Raw genomic sequence first — 22,713 nt, 5'->3', positions numbered from 1 at the left:
TCCTGTATCATAACACCCTCAACAGCAGGACAACTACTTTGTCTACAGATGTAAGAACATCCACACTATCTCAACATCTGGCCGGGGTGCTGCTAAATCCATAGTCAAGAATGAATTTCAAATATAAAAAAGTGCACCATAAAAGAATATGGAAAGTTTTAATATATTGGGTGCTTCTCAGCAACACAGAGGCAGCCTCTGAGCATTATATCCATAGCTTGAGTGTGCATAGAGAGAAACAGCAATGGGACAAGGAATACAATCTAGGGACCAAGTCCTGCTATATGCAAATAAATTTATACAATTCCATTGACACTTTAAGGGGTAATTTCAGTAGTCAGAATGATACCACCGCCACAGGTATGGGTAGGATCACATTTTTTTAAGATAATTTGTTTCACAAACAATTTGATATTTAATAACCACCAGTTGCTAAACTACTCCAAGTATTAAAGGCAGGTTGTACCGAAGTTTTAATGAAATCCATGTTCTTCAAGTTTTCCAGCAATCTCTGACTCTAAAGAACAAAGAATAAAAAACAGATTTTTTGGTTTAAAATTACTGTTCATGGACAGAGACAACATTAACTCAACATCCATAAGTGTGAGTTTACATTTACAAAGTTTAAATTTAGAATGCTACAAACAAGAATCTCTGTCTAATTAATATTACCACTATCATGGAATATTAACAGTATATTATTTAGGAAAATAGTTTATTGTAGGACTCAAACATGTGCATATATGTATACACCTAAAGCTTTGTAGATAAAATTTACATTTTATTTAGTCCGTTCAAAAGACTGTGGATGTATAAATTCCCACATACTAATGGGATAGATTAGCACTTATGGCCAACAGTCAGCCCTTGGGTGCATGTATACAGCTCCCATTAACTTCAACTGGGCATCAAAAATCTGAGAAGAATTAGCTTCTATGTGAAGGAAGATTATAGTAATGAATTGGTTATAGTTAAGGCTATGTGTAGTCATGGGTATTTTTAGTAGAAGTCACGGATAGGTCACGGGCAGTAAACCAAAATTCATGGCCCGTGACCTGTCCATGACTTACTATATACCCGACTAAAATCTGTGGGAGGGGCTGTCCCGGGGATGCCATGGGTGCTCGGAAAGGTAGCCCAGATGCTGGGGGGAGGGGGCAGGCTGCGGGTCCCCCACTGGTGCTCAGGGGGCATGCGGCCAACTGTGTGGGACCCCAGCCAGTGCTGGAGGGAGGGAAGGGGCAGGCAGCAGGCATGTGGCCCAGGACCCCTGCTTATGCTGGTGCTGGAGTGGAGGGAGCAGGCTCCCTACCTTGCTCTGCACCTCCCCTCCCCCAGCAGCAGCAGAGTTTGGGTATGGGATGGGACAGGGGGTTGGGGCAGGCTCTGAGTGGTGCTCGTCTGAGTTTTCACTGAAGGGCTATAACTTCCAAACAGTTCTTGCCACTGCATTTAAGAAACCCTCAGTACTTCCATTTGGAACCCCTTGTCTCAGTGATTTGTAAATTACTACTTATTATTTGCATTCCAGTAAGCCTACACACCCCCATTGTGCTAGGCTCTGTACAAATACATAGTAACATACATTCTATACCCTGAGCAGCATACATTCTAAACAGAAAAGACAAAAGATGGGGGAAAGGAATAATTATCTTCATCTACTGATGGGGTATTGAGGCACAGAGATTAAGTGACTTGCCTAAGGTCACAGAGGAAGTCTGTGGCATTGCCAGGCACTGACCCTTTTAAGTCCCAATCCAGTGCATAAAACAAAACAAAAGGCCATCCTTCCTTTAAAAGTAAAGATACTCACAAGAGCTGCCTTGCAAGTAAACTTTACAATTAATTTTAAAAATCTGATTTGATTCCATATTTTTGGTGTAAATTTTCAGCATGAAAGGATCCCACTACATCTTTAGATTACTTTAAATAGTTTTGATAACTAACAACTGCTTCTTAAACAATGTCCAAAAACAACAAAAATGTAAAACCTATAAACACCTATCTGAATCCTTTTCTATTGGGCATATTAAGGCAATACCTCACTGCAAAGAGTGGTGTTTTTTTACCTTGAGATAGCTATCTCAATGCAAAATCCTAGTGGAGACAGGACACGGTTAGTTTTTATCTCAGTGTATCTTGCCAAGGTCTACCCCTATATTCCTCACCTGGGTTTTTTACCTTGAAGTAGATAGAGTAAAAACTACCTGTGACCTGTATCCACTAGGATTTCACTTTGCAATTCCTAATTTCCCTCCCTCCCGTAAAGAGGACATAGCCTAAAAAGAAGTGCTAATACTGTAACTGTCAACATGGCTGGTCTTAGTATAGTATGCACTAAGACGACACCTTCAGCATATTTGGCAACAATTCTCACTTTATTTCAGATCCGCTGCACCTGTTTTTGAGATGCTTCATCATATTCAAAGATTTATTTTAAAATGGTTATCAAAGTGGTCTTAAATAAAGAGATGAATATTTATATACTGCTATTGATGCCCAGACGACAGTAACCAAACCAGATACTGCCATTTAAACTAACTTTCTGTCTGGAGAATGAACTTATTCAAGTAAGATGGTAAAAAGATCCTTAATAAGATCCCCCTGCCCACACTCAGAAAAGCAAAAGTTAGCACATCATTTGAAGACGAACTACTTCTTACCAGCTGAGATGCACGCTTTATTCTCTCTACAATCCCATCATGTCCCAGGTACTGCAAGGATAGCCACAGGGGCAGGGCACGGAGTTTCTCTACTGGCTGACTTGATGTCAGGCCTGCAGCTAAGGACTAAAGGCAAGAAAGAATACTGTCACTGAATAACTAAAATGTCAACACAATCTGATTCATTCTAACGCTATGAAAGCGCAAAAACAGGTCACAACATTAACAGAAGGATCTTTTGCAACTTATTGTTTATTTAGGCATCTATAAAGGAACAAAAGGATCATGTCATGGTTGCAGTTTAAAGTCTCTAGTATCTAAATGTTCATTAAAAAAAGCTACCAAAGAAGGATCCTCATGTCTGTAGAGTGTCACTGCAGGTACTGCTGGGAGACCCAACCAGGAGCCCAGAGTAAGAGTCATGCTGTCACATTTTGTTGCAGCCTAAAGAGGAAACATTCAAGTTTATTATGGGCCACCCAGATTTTAATTATGTAACAACTTTGAAGTCTAGAGCATTATACTTATGACACACCAGTACATACCAGTACTGAAGAGGAGACATAACCTAAAGCCAAAGTTGCCAAATTCACTCTGGAAAGGAAAACAGTCTTAGCTAAATTAATTATTTACAGCTTTTCTTCAACTACAAGGTAGCATTTTAATCTTCATTTTAAATATTTCATGCAGTTGTATAAAAGGGAAGTCATTTTTGTTCATGTATTTTTATTGCACATAAAGTAAAGATTACAATTTAATATTCCAGAATTCAGACAAACTAAAATTTCATTTTAGTCTAGATATCAGTCCAACTTTTTAGAGATATTAATCCATCCTGTACTAATCATACTTCATCTGTAGCATTCTATCAATAATTCACAACATGTCATAAATGTATGGTACACAACTGTATACAGTGGTAGCTCAGGGCCAAATAGGTAACAGGCTCTGCTTGGAGGGCTCACAGGCTAAAAGCAGGGGCTCCTCTATTAACACTACTTATTCTGTTACTCCTGTTCTCAATCATGCTGCCTATTGCACCAGTTTCCTTAGCCACCATATGTTCTCTAACTTTCATCTCTTCAAGCACTCCAGCCTCCCTTCGCCTCTTCAATAATCCCTATTAACTGTTACTTTGTGTCTTGTATCATTTCGATTCCAAGCACTTCAAAGCAAGGGCAGGTTACTTACTGGCTTCATGCTCAGTAATTACATATACATGAATAACCTTTTACAACAAAAAAGTGACATCTGCAGGGCTCTTAAATTTTGTAGAGTGGCAAATTTATGTTGGCATATAAAACATTTAATAATGGCAAAACAGCTGTGGACATTAGAGTATGTTAGCTATGGAATTACAAGTTGCACCATTATCAGAAGTTTCATTAGTGAATATGATTACACAGAAAGAAGTCTCAAGTTCTGTACCCTTCCACATGTAGCCATATGTTATACTGCTCACAAAGTTCTTTCAGTCGCCCAATCTTGTCTGTATGACCTGCTCCTGGTGTACCTGAATTGAAAGGAAAGAAAAGTCACTTTAAATATCAAATGTGTAATTCAGCAAACATAATAAACATTGATTGTGCATTTAACTCTAGCTCTACATGAATAAATAACCCCAAATACTGTTTAAAAGGTCACCTGCGAGGGGGAGGGGGAAAACATTTGGTGTCTTTTTTCTTTTCGTTAGAAATTCAGGTCTTATCTTGAATGGACTCATGAAGTGGAGAAAGCGCTAGTGAAGTTAAAACATTGGATACCATAGAAGTTCAACTTGATTGACTGAGAATGTGATTTTTATTCATAGTATTTAAAGCTCTGTGTTTTCTTATCTATTTAATTAAAAGTACTTGGGAGACTAGATGTCACAAGCATTCAGAAACTCAGCCATTTCTATTTAAAAAAAAGTTCAATACACTTAATTCATCAAAGAATGACCTCTGCCAAAATAAAGAAAACCCTTATTATTTCTAAAAGGGAAAAAGCAAGCACAGCACTTTCTTCCCACCTCCACTTACCAAAAAAAACAAACAAAAAACTTTCATCACTAAAGAAGAATTGAAACATTTGCTCAATTATTCATTCAGAGGAAGTTAATTTTTGAAGTTAATGGCATGTACACCATAGAAAGGTTTTTCGTCAGCTTTAGAATCCCATTTTTCAAAAGCTAAGCTGTGCTCACTAAAGAATAAACTGTGGAGCCTTAAGTCATGAAAGACGCCCGCTGATATATATAGAACTACTTTTATGAGTAAGTTCTCATGAGTGTTAATAATGTTGTACAATCTGGTCCTAAGTCACTCCTTTAAATAAATTCTTGGACAGCTAAATATTATGCAGTCACTATGATATTCTGTATCAAGGAACAGATCTACTCTAACACAAGTCATCAATATTATCTACAACTCCAAGTTCTAAAAAATAAATACTTATTTTTTTCTAGGATACTGTTTTACTATTATCTGCTCAGGATACTTACCAGCATTCGCCACTAGTAATAGTGGCAGCTTTCCAGAGTTAATATCATCTTTAATTAGTCTGTCCAATAAAGCAACATCCTGACACCAATAAGAAAAAATATAAATACTGCATTAGACAGACAGTACATAATATGTTCCTGTTGAACTGGAAAATTGGGGTTTCTAAAAGTAGCACAGGATAGTATTCCTGACATTTTAAAAGCTAATCCACTGATTAAATTCTTAATACCTTCTTGTCTGAGTTTTCAATTTCCCCATAGCCCCAAAGACAAAAAAGGTCAAATACATCATAAACACACAGATAAAGTAGGTGCTTTTAAAATTCAGAGTTTTGAATTTACATTGGACACAATTCTACTGAAGAAACCTATTTAATGTATAGCCTTCCTCTTAAGAAGCATGGACTCAACAGTACTTCCCATGCTATAAGCTCAGAATGTCTTTCTGTTGCCTTCAATGGGCGTTATATTGGGTCCTGGTTTACTTAGGGTTCATCTTTCAACTCTAAAAATCAGGCTTTTGTAATACAAACTTTCATGGACTTTTACCTGCATGAATCTATTAGAACACAAGGAAAAGTTTAATCATTCACCGTGATGTCAGACACAGCAACAAAAAAGTTTAGTGTTCAAGCCTAAACTTCTCCTTTAAAAATTTACCTTCAGGGTCTACATATTTCCAGAGACTCAAACTAGAAAGCCCTTAATGACTGCACCAAAATACACATTGTAGATAAGTACAGAGTTCAGGATACAAGTGCTACACACATTTCTGATTTGATTACTTTTAAGAGATTAAGGCCAATTAATAGCCAATGTTCTGTTACATCTACACCGAGAAAGCTCAGAGGATGAAAAAGTCAAATATTCATCACTCCTTCCTAACAACATTCTCAAATCATTCCTTAATAAGTGTTCTGCAAAACAAAAAGAAGAGGTCAGTTTAAAAAGACAATGCCCCAAACTTACCATTTGATGTTGGGATCCAAACATGGTGTTACAAGGCACGCGGCACATGCATGAAAGGGGCAACCCAAGCTGCAACGAGAAAGATGGAATTTGAACAACTCACACACGATTTATGTTACTTATTTAAACTGCTCACAGAACTACAAGGAGGAAATCAAAAAAAGACATTGAAAGACGCAAACACATAGTGACAGAGGCTCTGCTACCAGTGATTTTCCTTGCATTTTAAAAATGAGTTTTCTGCTAGAACTTATGATCAGACTAAGAGTGGAGAAAAGAAAAAAGAGAGACCGCTGTAAAGTAACAAAAGTTGTAAAGTAACAGTTTAGCTTTTAACATGAGTAAGGGGAAGTAGACAATAAGTCAAACCTGGACATTTTTCAGAGTTTGTATCTTGTCTGCAGGACTGCACTACAAGTGAGCGCAGATAAAACACTAACCTTCACCAAGGAAATGAGGCTGCTCACAATAGACTCAATCCTGCCCAGTCCAGAGCACTTTGGCCTTAATCCAGCAAACATTTAAGCACATAAATAGGCCTATTGAAGGTGTATATTATATATATATTCACTTATGCAAATTATTGCATAGGAGAGAGAGTTAAGACACGAAATTTTCATACAACTTATGCAATATATTGCATATATTTTTACAACATGCTGTTGTATATAATGTTGGCCTTTTTTCAAAGATTAAATTTAAAAACCACAATTTCTCTTATTCAGGACCTATCTACAAGCTCACTATTCCAAGTAAAATTCAGTGAGATTAATTTTTTCAAAGAACTTGGATGCAGAAAAATATTCCTAGGAAAAAGTAAAGTTCAACAGTAAACTGAGACATCTTTCAGTAATGCTTTAGTGATAATACCATTTCAGACAAGAAGCTTGTCATGAAAAAGAAAAATTATTATTATACTGAAATGTCTACATGAAACCAGGAACAATCATCCTTAAAAAAAGAAACCAGATGCAATTGTTTCATAAGAAAAGTTCAGAAAATTCCTGTCTACAACTCTCACATCACTGCTGGAATATACAAACTGTGTGCAATCAGAAAATATCATCTTGCTGTCCAGATGAATATTGTAAACTAGAACCCTATAGCTCCATTCTGGGCTATTTTAGTTTATTCCCAATATGTTTATGTTCTTTTTTATGTTTTGGAATTGCTTTGGAATCTTATAAATAAGAAAACCGTCTTGCAAACTGCAACGTTATGTTTTATATTATTGTTTTTGCAGATTTTTTGGTTGGCTTCAGGGCATGGCTTCTCTTCCTTCCTTGGCTGGCTTCAGCACAATCTTATTTGTGATTTTCATTGTTTCTTCATCAGTTGTTACTAATTTTGGTTAAAAGATAAAATGTAGAAGTATCAAGGAAATTGTGCTTAAAAAACTAAAGAAAACAAAAAAATTTGGATCATTAGGACAGTACAAGAAAACTGAAGTTCAGTGTGCGCATACACACAATTTTTTAAAAAAAAAATTCTAGAAACGCTATATCTTCGACAAGCCGGGAAGGAAGAGAGAGGTAGAAGGGTATTTCTGTCATTTAACAACTCAGAAGAAGCTCAGATACCAGGATGATGTGTGAATGCACAAATAGCACGATTGCAGACACAGCATATTCAGCGGCCTGAGAGTCAGAGAACCTCACTTTGCGCAAAAAGATCCTCTCTGGTTGACAGAGTATCACTGGCAAACTGAGTAAAGCCCCAATGAGAGGTCAGCAGTGGATGCTCCAGAATGGAGATAAATGAAAGACCTTCTAGTTACAACAGGGATGGAAAAGCAATCCTCCACCCACCCATTACTCACCCGCAACAACCCACACAAAAAATGTGCTGCTTCTGCAACATACCAGTTTCTGCCTGTGAACCTCCAGATCCATTCTCAAAATCTAGTTAGGATGCCACTAGGCATGATGATACCTGTAAGTTTCTATATGCACCAAAGACTCAAAACTTTACACTAAAACTACTTACCTGACTGCAGAGAGTTTGGCCCAAGCCTGTTCTGGCTGCAGAACTAATGTATATAACAGGCTGCTTATTATATAACACATTGAATCCTTCTACTGTATAGTCTTCATAGCAAGAGTGAATGACAAGCCTACAGACTTTTAAGAGACCTTCACGATCATCTTCATGGTAATAAGCTGATCCATTTTCGTACCTGTAAGACAAACCAACAGAAACAGTCCCAGTTTAGTTAGTGTGTGTAAATACTGAGCAGTTATAAAAGTGCTTTCTATCTCAGGCTATGTCTACAGTACCACAGTAAGTCGACCTAAGCTACACAACTCCAGCTATGTGAATAATGTAGCTGGAGTTGACATACCTTAGGTTGAGTTACCGCAGGGTCTACATCGTGGGGGGTCGACGGGAGAAAAATCTCCCGTCGACTTACCTTACTCTTCTTGTTGGGAGTAGAATACAGGGGTTGACTGGAGAGCGATCTGCAATTGATCTGGCGGGTCTTTACTAGACCCACTAAATTGACCACCGTTGATCCCTGCTGTAGTGTAGACCTGCCCTCAGGTACTCTATGAAGAGGTACATCAGTATAATCATTGGGCATATGAAACTGAGGCACAGAAAGGCTAAGTAATTTGCCCAAGACCAGAGTCAAAATTAGACCGCAGGAATTCCTTGCTTCCAATCTTCTGCTTTGTGTCTGCTATATTACATTTATTTGTTTAAATAGCATCTGAAACAAAAGTATCTAAGTGCTGTTATATGTTAGTATGTTCTGGCTCCTCATTAAATTAGAAGCTCTATCCAACCCCAGAACATTACAAATAAAACAAAGCCAAGATAGAAATCAGATGAAGGGTAAATCGTTAATTCTAGTTTTATAAGGTTTTAATTTGATCTCCCCCATCCAGTCCAGAGACATGTTATTATATCATAGGAGTCTGTGACTCTAGGAGACAAAGATTATGAAAAAAGATTCAGTGGATCATGGTTATGACACAAATAGAGGAAGTGACCTTTGGAGGGTAAAGGAAAAAAAAAAAAATTATTTACTAAGATAAGGGAGAGTACAGTAAACTATGTTGGCACATACAGAGATTAGTAACTATGAAAGCTTACTTTACATTCTATTTCTATTTACAGTTACAACAAAGTAGATGAGGGGCAGGGGCGGCTCTGTGTTTTTCACCGCCCCAAGCACGGCAGTCAGGCAGCCTTCGGTGGCGTTTCCGCGGGAGGTCCGCCGGTTCCATGGATTTGGCGGCATGTCTGCGGGTGATCTGCCGGTCTCGCGCCTTCGTCATACCCACCACTGAAATCGCGGGACCAACAGACCTCCCGCAGACACGCCGCAGAAGGCTGCCTGACTGCCACCCTCACAGTGACCAGCAGCCCGCCCCCTGCGGCTTGCTGACCCTGATGAGGGGACTTGGGCAAGAAAACCACTCTTTAAAAGCCTCAAAGTTTGCAAAGATATTTTCTCAGACTTATATGCACTGAGTGAAGCCACCAAATCATAAAATGTAGATGGAAACATTTGAGGAACAGGAAAGATTTCACACTTTTAAAAAAATCCCATTATAAAAAAACCTCAGCAAGTGGGTATGGCTCACATCTGTAAGAATCATAAGAGTCAGTGAGGAGGATGCAGTTTCAAAGCACAATATTGTAAAATCAGAGTGAATAGATTTTTTTTTTTTAAATAGAGTTAAACGTGGACAGGATCTTGCAAACTTTAGTATGAAGCCACTAGCAAACAAATCCATAATACCCAACGTTACTCATGTCCTATTTTAACACTCCTTGAAATACAAACAAACAGACTGCCATTTAGTGCAGTTTATTTAGTACACTGCCATGTCTACTGCCTAGGAAGTTGGACTACAAATCTGTACTAGTAGTTAATTTGTTTTCATCTCTCTGAACGAAGGATTTCGGCTTCAGCAGTGATATGCACACTAATCTTTAAAAGCCAAGAAGAGACAATAGTGGAATTAGGTATCTAATAAAGGTATGACAGTTCCAGTGTAAAGAAATATAGCCACCTAACTAAAATGAAGGGACAACAAGAGGAAGAGTAGTACAGGTCAGGATTTATTAAGTGACAAGGAAGTAGGAGTTTTGCTATATCATTTATGTCCAATATGTATATCAATAATCCTGAATAACTTAAGAGTCACTCAGTCCATCCCTGAGCTTAAATTTTTTAAATCCTGCAGCATCCAGCCTCACCATAAATTACCCAAATGACTCCTAATGAGTGACATTCCATCTTGCTTTATGGTAGCCATGAAACATTTTTGGAGCTGAAATATAAAGGTAAGCTAAATGTATTTTTAGAAACATTTTAAAAATTATTCATAGACTCTTTGGGATATATCATATAAATGCAGTTGTAAAACCAAATATACCACTCATCTTACCCTACACACTTGTTCCAAGGTCCAGAAGGTATTCACGCTTGATGTGAAATCACTGCTAACATGCTTATTAGGTGTCAGAATGAGATCAACTGCTCCTCTAAGACTGGGTATTAGGACCATCGCTACATAAACTGTCAAATAGATGGATTTCTGCTTAACCCATCTGCATCTCATCTTTGAGCCATGAAACGTAGCCTCATATCCATGTAAGGTTTCAAAAACTTTTAAAGTCACACAAGAGTTTACTAAATAGCTAAATACAGATATTCATTCATCTTATATTCTATCAACTAGAGAATGCTGATTATATTGGCTCTACAGAAGGTCCATTTGTCACTGTACGCAGCTAAAACAAGCCTTCATTTATCATCTATAGGTGGGGATAATTTGTAACTTTAATAGCTCTATGGCTGGGTCAGTTTTAAGTTATTTCCTTTATCTCTTCATCAGTTAATTTAATGAAAAGCCCGTGCCTCACTCCTTCCTCCTACAGGAAGGCTCAAATGGATTTGCTATTGAGACAGCTAATGGACAATATATCCTTTTCACATAAGACTACGATTCCCATCAGGAGCCCCCCAAACCTAAAGAAACGTTATGATATTAAAGTGAAACAGTTCCTGACTACATTTGTTTTAAGTTAAAGCTCCCTTCAGATAAGAGCCCTGAGTATCATTAATTCCCCTCCCCTTGCTGCCTTGGCTTTTATAGTACTGAATACTTTAAAACTCAGTTTGCAGACACACATGGCTAATCACACCTCTGTGTAAATCTGCTTTGTTGTACCATTTGTCTTTGTCAGCACTTTACACTATAATCCTATCAGGACAGAGACCACTTATCAGTTTGTCACTGACCATCCACTGCATACAGCATATAATAGCCATATACTATAATAGCAAGTGCTTTCATGACAGGGGACTGGCATAAGCCACTCTTTGGAGCCAGTCAACATACTTTTCCATCAAGGGTCCTACTGAACACCATGTGCTATCCCCATTACCCTTCCTGCTGTCTGCAAATTAACATCCTGTATTTTACATCATGTACAAACCATGTTAGTCCAGGGTCAGTCATTCAACCCAGGTCTCAAGAACTGTGGGGAAAGGGAATACCTCTAGATTACCATTAAGTGAGTTATCAGTAAAGCTTTGTCCCACCCAAAAGTTTTTACCAAATGGGAAATATTTCCCATATTTGCAGCAGCCAAATTTCATTTTAATCTGCAAGTCAGACAGCTCTGGCACCAGAAATGCATTGTTTTCACATACATTAAAGCATATCTCAAGACTAAGGCACTCTGAGTAAGAATCTTACATGCAATTAAGCCGCACAAGGAAATAACCTAGCTGTTTGACTAAGTTTCTTTTTACCTGAAGTATTCCTTGTACTTTTCCTTCCCCTCCAGTGCTGGATCTAAATTACAAGTTCAGGTAGACCTTCAGGAAATATACTTGCTACAATGAAAATTCCTCAGCTGTTCTATACATAAAAACTAAACAAAGTCTAAGGCAGAACCAATGAGAGGAAGAGCTCTTTTAAAAGCACTACAAGGCTCAACAGCATATATATGCTTATAAAAATGGATATTCAACCATCTGTCTACACACTATTGTACTTTGGCCCCTAACTCCATTGTAAATTCCTTATAAAAACATACTTTTATGACTGGTATATTATTGACAAGTTCTTGGCTTTCAAGAACAGCATCCTGTAAACAAGTGTGCTGTATTTAAGATCTTTCACTGTACCATTAATTTAAGGCAAAAGGTTATCAAGATAACAAATCGTACTTCAGACTTTTTTTTTAAAAAACCATTTTTACTATGTAACTTGCATAATAAATAAGCAATTCATGACTTACCTGAAGAGTCTGCAAAGCCACAGAGTGGTGTCCGAAAGGATTCTAGTTGTAAGATTTCTCAGCCTTTCCCTGTTCAGCACTGAAATATAAGCTGCCAGACTATGTCCCAGTAAAGCCATGTGACCCTGCTCTCCAACATTCTGAAGTCTACAAACCAGAAACATCGTATGAGAATAACTGTCAGCTTGATACATGTCATGCATGTTTATAATGGGTTTATGTTTACTCCTTTTACTGGATATGCCCAGAATGTCATAGAATGGGTTAAGATGCAATATTTTCTTCAAATATATACCAGAATGATGTATAAAAGAGCCATGTCTACACTAGGAGAAAAGGTGAATTTTAACACATTAATTAACATGTGCAGACACGGCAGTTGTAGTTTAGACACCTTTTAGCTGCCTGAGATAAACCCTAAAAGGGAGCATAGAGTTTCTCTCAATCTATTAACATCTTAAAACTGCAACTGCCCTTTTACAATAAGATTTTAGTGTGCATTAAACATATGCCTAGGCCTGGTATACACAAAAAAAGAAAGTAGACGCTATGAAACTTGGAAGTTTAAACTATATCTTTTCTCATAACTATTATTTACATAACATTTTAAATCTTCAAACTGTTTTGCAGATATTGACCTTCCACACTCCTGTGCAGGTAGGGAGTCTAGTAGTATCACCATTTTATGGAGAAATGGAAGGAGAGAGGTTAAATGTATTGCCCATGGCTACAAATAAGTCAGTGCCAGAGCAAGGATTAGAATTCTGTGACTCCCATTCCCAGGCTCAGAGTACCCCACTGTAAACAAAACAAATCCATATGCAGAGCTACTATGCAACTTGTAATTTACAACTATACTATATCTGATGCAACTAAAAATTCTGAAGGTAAGTCAAAAAATTAGGCTTCCACAGAATGCAGGCAGCATAAGCAATGCTCATAAAGATGAGGACAATTCAAAGAAATTGAGTTGTGTATAGCAGGGAATTATTCCTGGCTGACAACTGCTTTTAATAATTCACTGCAGTAAAGAGTGTGGCTATTTTGAGGAAAACATTACCACCAAGTCATGGATAGTTACATAATTTAACCCAATTTCAATTTGCTATCAGGACTATTAAAAAAATTCCTATTAGGTATGTTCCACATGTTACTTTTTCTCCTGGTTCAGTGTATAATGTAACAAAGGTTTAGTCAAAACAGCTTACACTGTTGCAAATTCAAAATTAATAAAAAAAATTAAGTGTACAATTTGTGGCTTCAAAAATTATCACAGCAAATATAGTTATCAAGTTATAATCTTCCAGACAGAACAATGCAATTTACCATTACCGGTAAGACTGTGATGACTCATCTTCCTCCTCTCCATGCATGAGGTTCTGTACTAATTGGAGAATGCTCACCATATCTTGCCCACTAGGAAAGGAAAAATGGTAAGCAGATGAGCAACTCTAGTACCTCAGGATACAGATCCTAAAGGCCACTTACAACTGTTTTGCAAAAAGACACAAGGGTTTTGCTCTGCAGAATGTTGGGATGGTGGGGAAAAGTTGTCAGTGGAGGACACAACAGGATCAGAGTGGGAAGGCTGCTGTATCAATAAGTCCAGATCCTCTTGACTTATACAGGGGGCATTTCAACAGGCCTAAGGAACTGGCCCACATAGAGGCTCCCTTGAAATCTGAGGATTTGGATTGACAAGCTTGACTAAGCAATCGTTCAGCCCTGAAGTGCTGGATTGTAGGTGAAGACATTGCCAGTGGATGTCCAAACTCAGAAGATCCAATCACAAGCTCACAAAGTTGAGCACATCTCTCAGTAATATTATCTCTAAAATACACTGATTACTTACAAACATCTGTTTTAGTGAATAGAAAGTGTTTCTTGAAACCATTTCTGGAACTATGCTGCCTTACAACTGCTAGAAGTACAAAAAATAAAAGCCACCACACACCAACCCAACTTGAAATAGTATCAAATTAAAACCTAATTAATAAAATGAAAAATAATGGAAGTATGAAAGAGATAACAGTTACACTAATAAAAAGCATTCCCAACTTCTTACAAGTCTGTTCAACTTCATCGATTCATACCAGTTTCATTAACTTCCATGAAAGACAAGTTGTTGTTTTTTTTAAATAAAAACAAGTTGTGTGTTCACAATATTCTTCTGCTGTTAAACTCATGTTAAATTAGAATGGAAACTGAACTGCAGTCTTAGTCTGGGCTCATGAATGATTTTGCAGAAGAAAGATTATGACAATGCAAACCTGAATCTTATTTTTCAGATGCAATAGTCAATTTAATGCACAAATCATAGCATGTAAACTTTTAGGTTGTTATGCGGAGTGATGTATAGTTTTCTGTGAAGGCCAACCATATTCCTAAACATGGTGCTTTGTGCCTCACATAGTGTGGAATATCATTCTCAAGTATGAATTTCCTGTCTGAATGTGCATCTCAAACTCATTGAATGCAATATTTCAGATTTAAAAGTAAATCTACATAAAAATTATGCTATATAATAAAGACATAAAACTCCATTAAATTATCTTCTCTAATGCTTTATCAGAACTCAAGAAGAGCTCTGTGTAACTTGAAAGCTTGTCTCTTTCACCAACAGAAATTGGTTCAATGCAAGACATTACCTCACCTACCTTCTCTCTAATATCCTGGGATCAACACAGTTACAACATTGCAAACAACTAATGCTTCATTAGCTACCAGTGACACAAAATCCTATTCACAAAGGGCAAGTAATTTTTTTGATCCATAAATAAAATATATCAATCGTGGGCATAGTCAGGAGACCAGATTTTGTGGCTGGACAAGTAAATTTTCATGATAGTATATAAGTTCCTTGCAAAATTATCGCAAACATTTTACTTAAGAGTTTGTCAGGGGCGGTTCTAGGTATTTTGCCACTCCAAGCATGGCAGGCAGGCTGCCTTCTGCGGCTTGCCTGCGGGAGGTCCCCGGTCCCGCGGATTCGGCGGCACGCCTCCGAGAGGTCCGCCAAAGCCGCGGGACCAGCGGACCCTCTGCAGGAATACCGCCGAAGGCAACCTGCCTGCCGCCTTTGCAGTGACCGGCAGAGCGCCCCCCGTTGCTTGCTGCCCCAGGCGTGCACTTGGCATGCTGGTGCCTGGAGCCGCCCCTGGAGTTTGTACACCGAATATAAAGAATACATTGTCACCTACCTCCCCTGGAGTGGTCCAGGAATATCGTTCCTTGCATACTTCTTTTCATTTTCTTCCTCAATTTTTCTAATTTAAACACACAAGAAAAAGAGTTACTTACATTTTAACTTTTTGTTGCATAGCAACAAATTCCTAGTGCAGTTTGACGCTCAAAAATACATTGGCATGTTCACAAGAGACAAAAATCACAGAATACAGTTTGAATAGATCAACAAGCCTAATATAAGATTTAATTAAGGATGGCCTTAAAAAGAGTCATTGATTTGACTTTCCATTGATTAAGAAGAAAAAATTTAAAAAGACTATGCTTTATAAGGCTGGTGAAAACCTTTATCAGCAGATCACGTGAGATGGAAGTAAAAGTTACTTGTGACGCCATGATTCACATGCTAAGAGCAAGTCAAAGCCTTTAGAAAATGTGTCCTGGTTGGATTTAGACTGAATGCTACAAAATATGTATTGGATTGGCCCTGCAAATATCCATTAATAACAAACACCCTCAGTCAAGAAACATTCTTGATTTAAATATGGCAGAAATTAAGTACAAATATCTGATAATGATCGGTCCTAGAATTAGTAGAAAAAAACCCATTCCACTTCCTTGAAGATATTGGCATCAGTATCTACATGTGTAACATATATCTGCTGTTCTACCAGCCATTATTCTTTGTAGATACCTTTGATTATCTTCTAGCATCTTCATGGCCTCATTAAGATTCTTTCCCATTTCTGCTAAGGTAGGGTCAACCATCTATTATTGGGGGAGAGAAAAAAAAAGAAAGGTAATCCCAAATGCCACTAACTACTCCCACAGTTGCTTTTACCACTTAGAATAAGCCCAGGTTTAAAGTTACATACCGGTAACAAATATCAAGTACTGAATCTTCAGCTCAAAATATACTAAATTAATAAATATTTGTGTATTGAAGTAAAAAAATTATACTGGATAGCAACATGGATTTTATTACAGATAGATCCAGAGCAAACCTCTAGATTCAAACCTTTCTTCAACAAGCAAACCAAAAATCATTCCAAACACTTAAATTTGCAGGTTGTGTCTTTTGGGGTGGGGAGGAAGGAGTAGAGCAAGAAGAGGCAGCAGAGGGAGGAGGCTAGTTTGAAATCCAGATTGAAAAAACTTCAGGAAAGTTCATGGTGGTCAAATCAGGCCCACTATATATAGCTTGGATCTGCGAATTCATCTCTGTGGTATCCTTCAGTCCCAACTGTAGCTATTATTGACAGTCATTCTGTAGCCCCAGGAAACTCTCACTTACAACTTCTATGAACCTGTGTATGTAAAGTAAAAATATAAGCCTTTGCAAGATCATATAATTTACAAAAAAATGCCTATATGTAGAATATATACAATATCCTGCTGAAAAATCCTGATAAGGGATATGCATCATAAAATTTCTGCAAAATCTGGGATAGAAACTGAGTGACAAATTCAGCTTAGTTTCAGATACACAGGCTCTCACCCTCACCAAAAACTAATTGATACCATAGCGAGGGGTTCAGAGCAACACAAAGAAGGAATAGGGGAATCAGAGACACAACACTGGATATACGAACGTCATCCCTAGCAAAAGGAAACTTTCCTCCTCCGAAGACCCCAAATACTAAAAGTTTTGGTAAGAGACTGAAAACCTGACTGTAGTGTTTCACTTCAACTTCAGGAAAAAAAAATCACACACACACTGCAATGTCATCTTATTCATATGTTTAGTTTGAGAGTTAAACTGAGAGGCCCTTAAACATGCTTAAGCTATCAATTACAGGGGCAGTCAAAAACAAGAGGCTAAACTTTTATACTAATTTTAACAACTGTAAAGAAAAAGGAAGCTTCAATTTAAGGCTGTCACTCTGTCCTTAAGTTCACACTACGGCTCAAAAGCCTTACAACACAAATCTGAAAGATTATAGTATGTGCCTCTATACTACCCTAATTTTCAAAACAGACTAACAACCTTAACTCTATTTCCTTGCATTTTTTAACATAATATACTCTTAACCTGATTTTTCAATGCTGATTTATGTAGGAGATTTTCCCTCTAGTTGACAAAGTCTAAGAACTTGTTACATCTTCATCTGGTCCAACCAAGACTAGTAGTAGGAGTGGTCTCATCCTCCAACAGTTGTAATTATACTCTTCCTCCTACCAGAATAGGCAAATAGTCTGTAAATAGCCTGAACTTGTTGCATGAATTAGCCTACAATGGATGTTTGTGGAAAGGCGTGTCACAGAGTGTAAAGGCCCTTTAAGGATACATGTACCCTGCAACTGTGAGAACTTCCCAGCCACAGCAAACAGATTTGCACTAGCATGCTGAAAATAGCTGTGTGGACGTTAAAGCACCAGCAGAGACTTGGGATAGCCAAACAAGCTCCACCAGTGCTGCAAAGTCCACACAGCTATTTTTTAGTGCACTGGCATGAGCCCAACTACCATAAATCAGTTTATTTGGGCTGGGAGGCTCTCTCTCCCAGCTGAAAGTAAACATAGCCCAAGTTTCTTAGGATTATAGTCCCTACCTGTAACTAGCCAATTGCCTACAGCCTGATGAGATAAAAGGCCAACACACACAGCTTAATTATGAATGGGATCGGGGAAGCTTTTGCAGGAGACTCTGGGTCAGAAAAAGGTGCTGAAAAGGGGCTTCCCACATCAGCTAGCAGCAGCAGAAGCCCTCTTAGGCAGAGGCCGAGGACTAGCCAGGTGGCAGGACCTGTTCTGATTGATGCCAAACTGTGTTTCTTTTTGAACCACATATGCATCCCTGAGAAACGGAAAGGAAACACTGATACTGGTGAAAACTTCACTGAAGCAGCCAGCCAGCCAGCCAAACTACCTGAGCTGGGAAATTGAGGCAGAGACAGGTTTTGATGCTGAGCTTGGGGAGATCCTGTTACAGGGGCTCTGTCTTTTCCTCTGCAGACCAAACTTATCAACCCCATCCCCACCCTCCCAAAAATAGGCAAAAGCTGCATCATCTAAAAACTGAGATTTAGTCCACCTTCACAGAATTGGTCTTGAGCTCAAAGATTCCACCACAGGAGTAATTTAGCCTTCAACATTTTTGTCCACCATTTTTATCTAGCGATATTAAAAAAATAAAAATAAAAAAAATCAACCAACAACAAACACCTTATACTAATAGTACTGTAGGGATATACTGACTCTTACTCTTTTGCTACAGTAGCTGAGAAACAGTACTCCCACTGGCTTGCACGTGCCTGCCATCATCACTAATACTGGCACACTTGAGTGGGGGAAGGAGAACAGAATGCAGGCATGTTTATTACTGCAAAAGATGGATGGAATATTAATTTGTATGTATTGTATGCCATTTCCTTCTCAAAGACTAACTCAGAAAAAATTCAGTTTATAGTTATCTCATTTTAAAGACTACTTTTATGACAATATTTAGAGATGCATTTAACCCATGTATGTGGAGGCAAGGAGTGATAATGGTGGAGTGGGTAGAAGACTCCACACCTATAAAAATAAAATGAAAGTTCCAAAAATTTTATCATGGAAATAGCAACTGACACATAATTACAGACTGACATTCAAAACATCAGAGTGTTGACTTGTAGTCAAGTTTTTAAGATAACATTAATGGATGGGCATAAGAGTCACTATAGAGAAACAAAAATTGAATCCAGTTATGTTATTTATATTTACTAATAAAACGTCCATGCAGCTCCACTGATGTTTTCATAGCATTCCTTGCACCAAATCCAAAAACTTTTGCAGCGATCTCACACACTTAAATAAAATAACTTCCAAATCCATAAGTGAATATTTATGCAGAGTAACCGACTGAAGAATATTATTGATTATAGAAGCCTATATATTGGAGTCATGAAAGCCTGAGTGGTATTCACAAAACATTAAAAACACCTCACTGAAAAGAAATAATTTGTGTTAAACAATCTTAGAAATCTTTTTCTGGCATTGCATGCAAAATACCTCAACAGATCTGTCCTGAATGGTGACATTCGTGGAATGATCTGTAACAGCCATTGTGATACTGAGCTATAAACAAACAAAACAGCTTATGTTTGCTCCAGCCACTTTTCTGTCATCATGAAATAAAAAAGTTATTCTAAGTTACATGGTATGGCCAAAGCAAATAGGGAAGGGTTATTTCCCCCTCTACATTACACAAGAAATAGAGGTCACCCAATGAAGTTGTTTTCAACCTGTTGCCTACTAAACAAAAAGACGCACTTCTTCACACAATGCACAATCAGCCTGTGGAACTCACTGCCAGGAGATGTTGTGAATGCCAGAAATGTAATGGGCTTAAAAAAAAAATTAGTTAAGTTCATGGAGGATAGGCCAGTCAATATCTATTAGCCAAGATGGTCAGGGACCCAACTCCACACTCTGGATGTCCCTAACTCTCTGATTGCCAGAAGCTGGGACTGGACAACAGGGGTTGGATCACTTGATTGCCTGTTCTGTTCATTCCCTCTGAAGCACCTGGCATTGGCCACTGTTGGAAGACAGGATACTGGGCAAGATGGACCAGTGGTCTCATCCAGTATGGCTGTTACTGTCACAAAAACATGGAGTGCACATAGACAGATGCTGATCTCATTCTATGTCTCATCATAGCTATTAGGGGGAAAGTCAAAATGGGATTCTCCTTTCAGATCACACTACCTGAAAATCCTGTTATTTTCAGCCCAAATTCCTTACCCTTGAATCAGAGGCATTTTACTTTGATCATACTAGGTCTCTGTCCCTCTAGTTGTTTGGGTTATAACAAACAGCACTGAAGCTTGAAAGCATACAGCTCATCAACTACCATTTCCCTCAACAGGGATTTTAACAGTTTGGAGCCTCCCTCCTCCTCCAGTCCACCAAAATGCAGAGAGTTCATAGCCTATTTCACCTTTTATCATTTGTTTCCTTCAAATCGTAATCATCTCATTATCTGCTTCAATAATCCAGTTTTTGTTTATGTCTGCATTTCCTGCAAAGATCCTGCTTTGGCCTTCCTTTAAGGCTTTACACTGTTTCCAGCTGTGTAGATAGTGCCTCAAACCCTTGGCAACAGCTGAAGTGAGAGAGATCTTATTTTCTAATTGGGATGAGACTTAAGCTTTGTGAAAAACAATCACGGTGTGTCACGCCAATCTCTCATTTTTGTTCACTTTTTTCATATTACATTCCTAGTACAGTTTTAGACAGGTCAGCAGAATTTCCGCCTAGAACTGCTCAACACAACTCATAAAAACATCTATATTTATAAAGGAATAGTTTGTAAGAACAAGCTGTAGTATTGTAAATGCTTCCAAAAAAAATTCATCATAATTTGTGACACATAATGTATTTGTATTTATTTTAATTAAATAATGTCATTTTCTCTTCAGAAATGCCTTGTTTGCAAATTGTTACTCTCTGTTTTATCATCAATGATAAATGATGCTTTGTTTATAACATTGATCTGTTTCTCAGCTAAAGTCATACTATCCTGAAGGTTTATTCACTAGACCAAGTCAAGTTTGCCATCAAAGCAGGTACATGAAAAATAGCTTGCAGGGAAATGGGGGAGAGGGTAGGAAAGGGAAGACAACCAATCTATCTACTTCACAATTAGAGCTCATTCAGACTTTTTTTTGCTTTTACTTATATGTGTATTTTGGGTTTTTTTGGTCCCTATTATTTTCCTGCCCACAAGTCTGTGATCATAAGTTTTCAGCAAAAGTTACCAGGCTATAGTAGTGATAACAGCAACAACAGAAAAAAGTCAAAAGTCACAGGATGGACATGGAACCAAAATACATCTTCCATGTTTAGGGAAACAACGAGCAATTCTAAACACAGACATTGCCGTATAGTTACAGACTACTGAGCCACCTACTCTGAAGCTGCAAAGGAAGGTGAAAATCCCACAAGAGGCACCTGGCCACTTGTGTACCAGTCACGACTGAAGTTTTAGCAAGGTAAATTTTGAGGAAAGTATTGGAAAAATCAAGGTACAAATGAAAGAAGTTACTAATTTGTGTTAGTCAGACTATTTTTTAAACCCACTACATGTTTCTAAGTTTAACCCCAACTTCTTGTGAGGTTCCAAATAGCAAATCTTTCAGGAAATGTGTCATAAGATAGAGCAAAAGAATCCCCCAGCTTTCCTGGGAATTTCTTCACCCCAAAAGTCCATTTGTCTTGTTCCACACGTTGTGTCTGAGGCTCTACTCTGTATGCAGCACCACCGGACAATTTCTGCAGTTCTTAAAAGTTTGTTCATCTGGCCTCTGAGGTTCATCTGTGTTTGTACAGCACCCTGCACAAACAAGACTGGGCCTATAAGTACTACCATATTATATATGTGAGTGATGGTCAAATAATGGAATACTTTTTCGTAAAAATTTACAGTAGAAAATGTGTCTTTCATCAACAAATTGCGAAGTTTTTTTTGGCCAGCTCCAATATGTTTTTAACAACTATTTACCATTACATCTAAAGAAAGCACACACAACTTGTTCATCCACCATTTTCTGACTTCTCTACCTGTCTGGCCACTGGTAAGTTTTCCAAGAGGAGCAGCAAGTTTTAAGCCAGGGAAAACAAAATTTTATCACATAATAGAGTGCAGGGCTTTCACCATGCAAAAAACAACAAAAGAAAACAAGGTATGCAAAAGGAGGAGTGTGGAGTATGACTCTCCATATCAATCTAATTTTTTTTACATATATAATGGAAAGATTTCAGAAGGGTTTGGGAATAGTCTTGTGCTTATAATTAAGCACAAGCTTAATTCTTTACAGGATCTGAGCATTACTCTCCTAAACCTCATCCACTCTGAAAAACAACAACCCACATTGTGTTAACACATTATTAAACATGATTTTGAACCTAATGTGGGTACAGATGGTTATGTTAAAAATGAACTAACTGGTCCTGGTTAATCATAGGGTCCTCCATAAGGAGTTAACTTAAATAATTTTTTCACATCTTAGCTCATACTTTTTCTAACATGGTGCTTTCTCTCAGTAGAGACAAGTCCTTAGGTTAAAAACAAATACAGAAGAAACTCTAACCATCTTTATGGCAGCCTTTAACATTTAATCCCAAAACTATGTTTTTTATGGTTCTAAGGTGGTGGCATAATAAATA

General features: G+C 37.9%; 1 protein-coding gene across 1 annotated transcript in view; it reads right to left on the bottom strand.

Annotated features, from left to right (window-relative positions):
* The window catches only part of PDXDC1 (pyridoxal dependent decarboxylase domain containing 1), a 44,747-nt gene that overhangs the window by 18,185 nt on the left and 3,849 nt on the right, over window positions 1-22,713 (bottom strand). The window contains exons 2-13 of the mRNA XM_032793421.2: window positions 16,256-16,329; window positions 15,579-15,644; window positions 13,711-13,794; window positions 12,379-12,525; window positions 8,101-8,290; window positions 6,115-6,183; window positions 5,146-5,224; window positions 4,092-4,176; window positions 3,209-3,257; window positions 3,006-3,107; window positions 2,664-2,789; window positions 467-517 (exon numbers count right to left, since the gene is read on the bottom strand). Coding sequence (XP_032649312.1) covers window positions 467-517; window positions 2,664-2,789; window positions 3,006-3,107; window positions 3,209-3,257; window positions 4,092-4,176; window positions 5,146-5,224; window positions 6,115-6,183; window positions 8,101-8,290; window positions 12,379-12,525; window positions 13,711-13,794; window positions 15,579-15,644; window positions 16,256-16,329 — 1,122 coding nt within the window. The remainder of the gene's footprint in view (window positions 1-466; window positions 518-2,663; window positions 2,790-3,005; window positions 3,108-3,208; window positions 3,258-4,091; window positions 4,177-5,145; window positions 5,225-6,114; window positions 6,184-8,100; window positions 8,291-12,378; window positions 12,526-13,710; window positions 13,795-15,578; window positions 15,645-16,255; window positions 16,330-22,713) is intronic.

The sequence above is a fragment of the Chelonoidis abingdonii genome, chromosome 9 (genome assembly GCF_003597395.2).
Source record: "Chelonoidis abingdonii isolate Lonesome George chromosome 9, CheloAbing_2.0, whole genome shotgun sequence".
NCBI classification, from domain to species: Eukaryota; Metazoa; Chordata; order Testudines; family Testudinidae; genus Chelonoidis; species Chelonoidis abingdonii.
The sequence above is the reverse complement of the archived record's forward strand: the minus strand, read 5'-3'. Positions and strand labels throughout refer to the sequence as shown.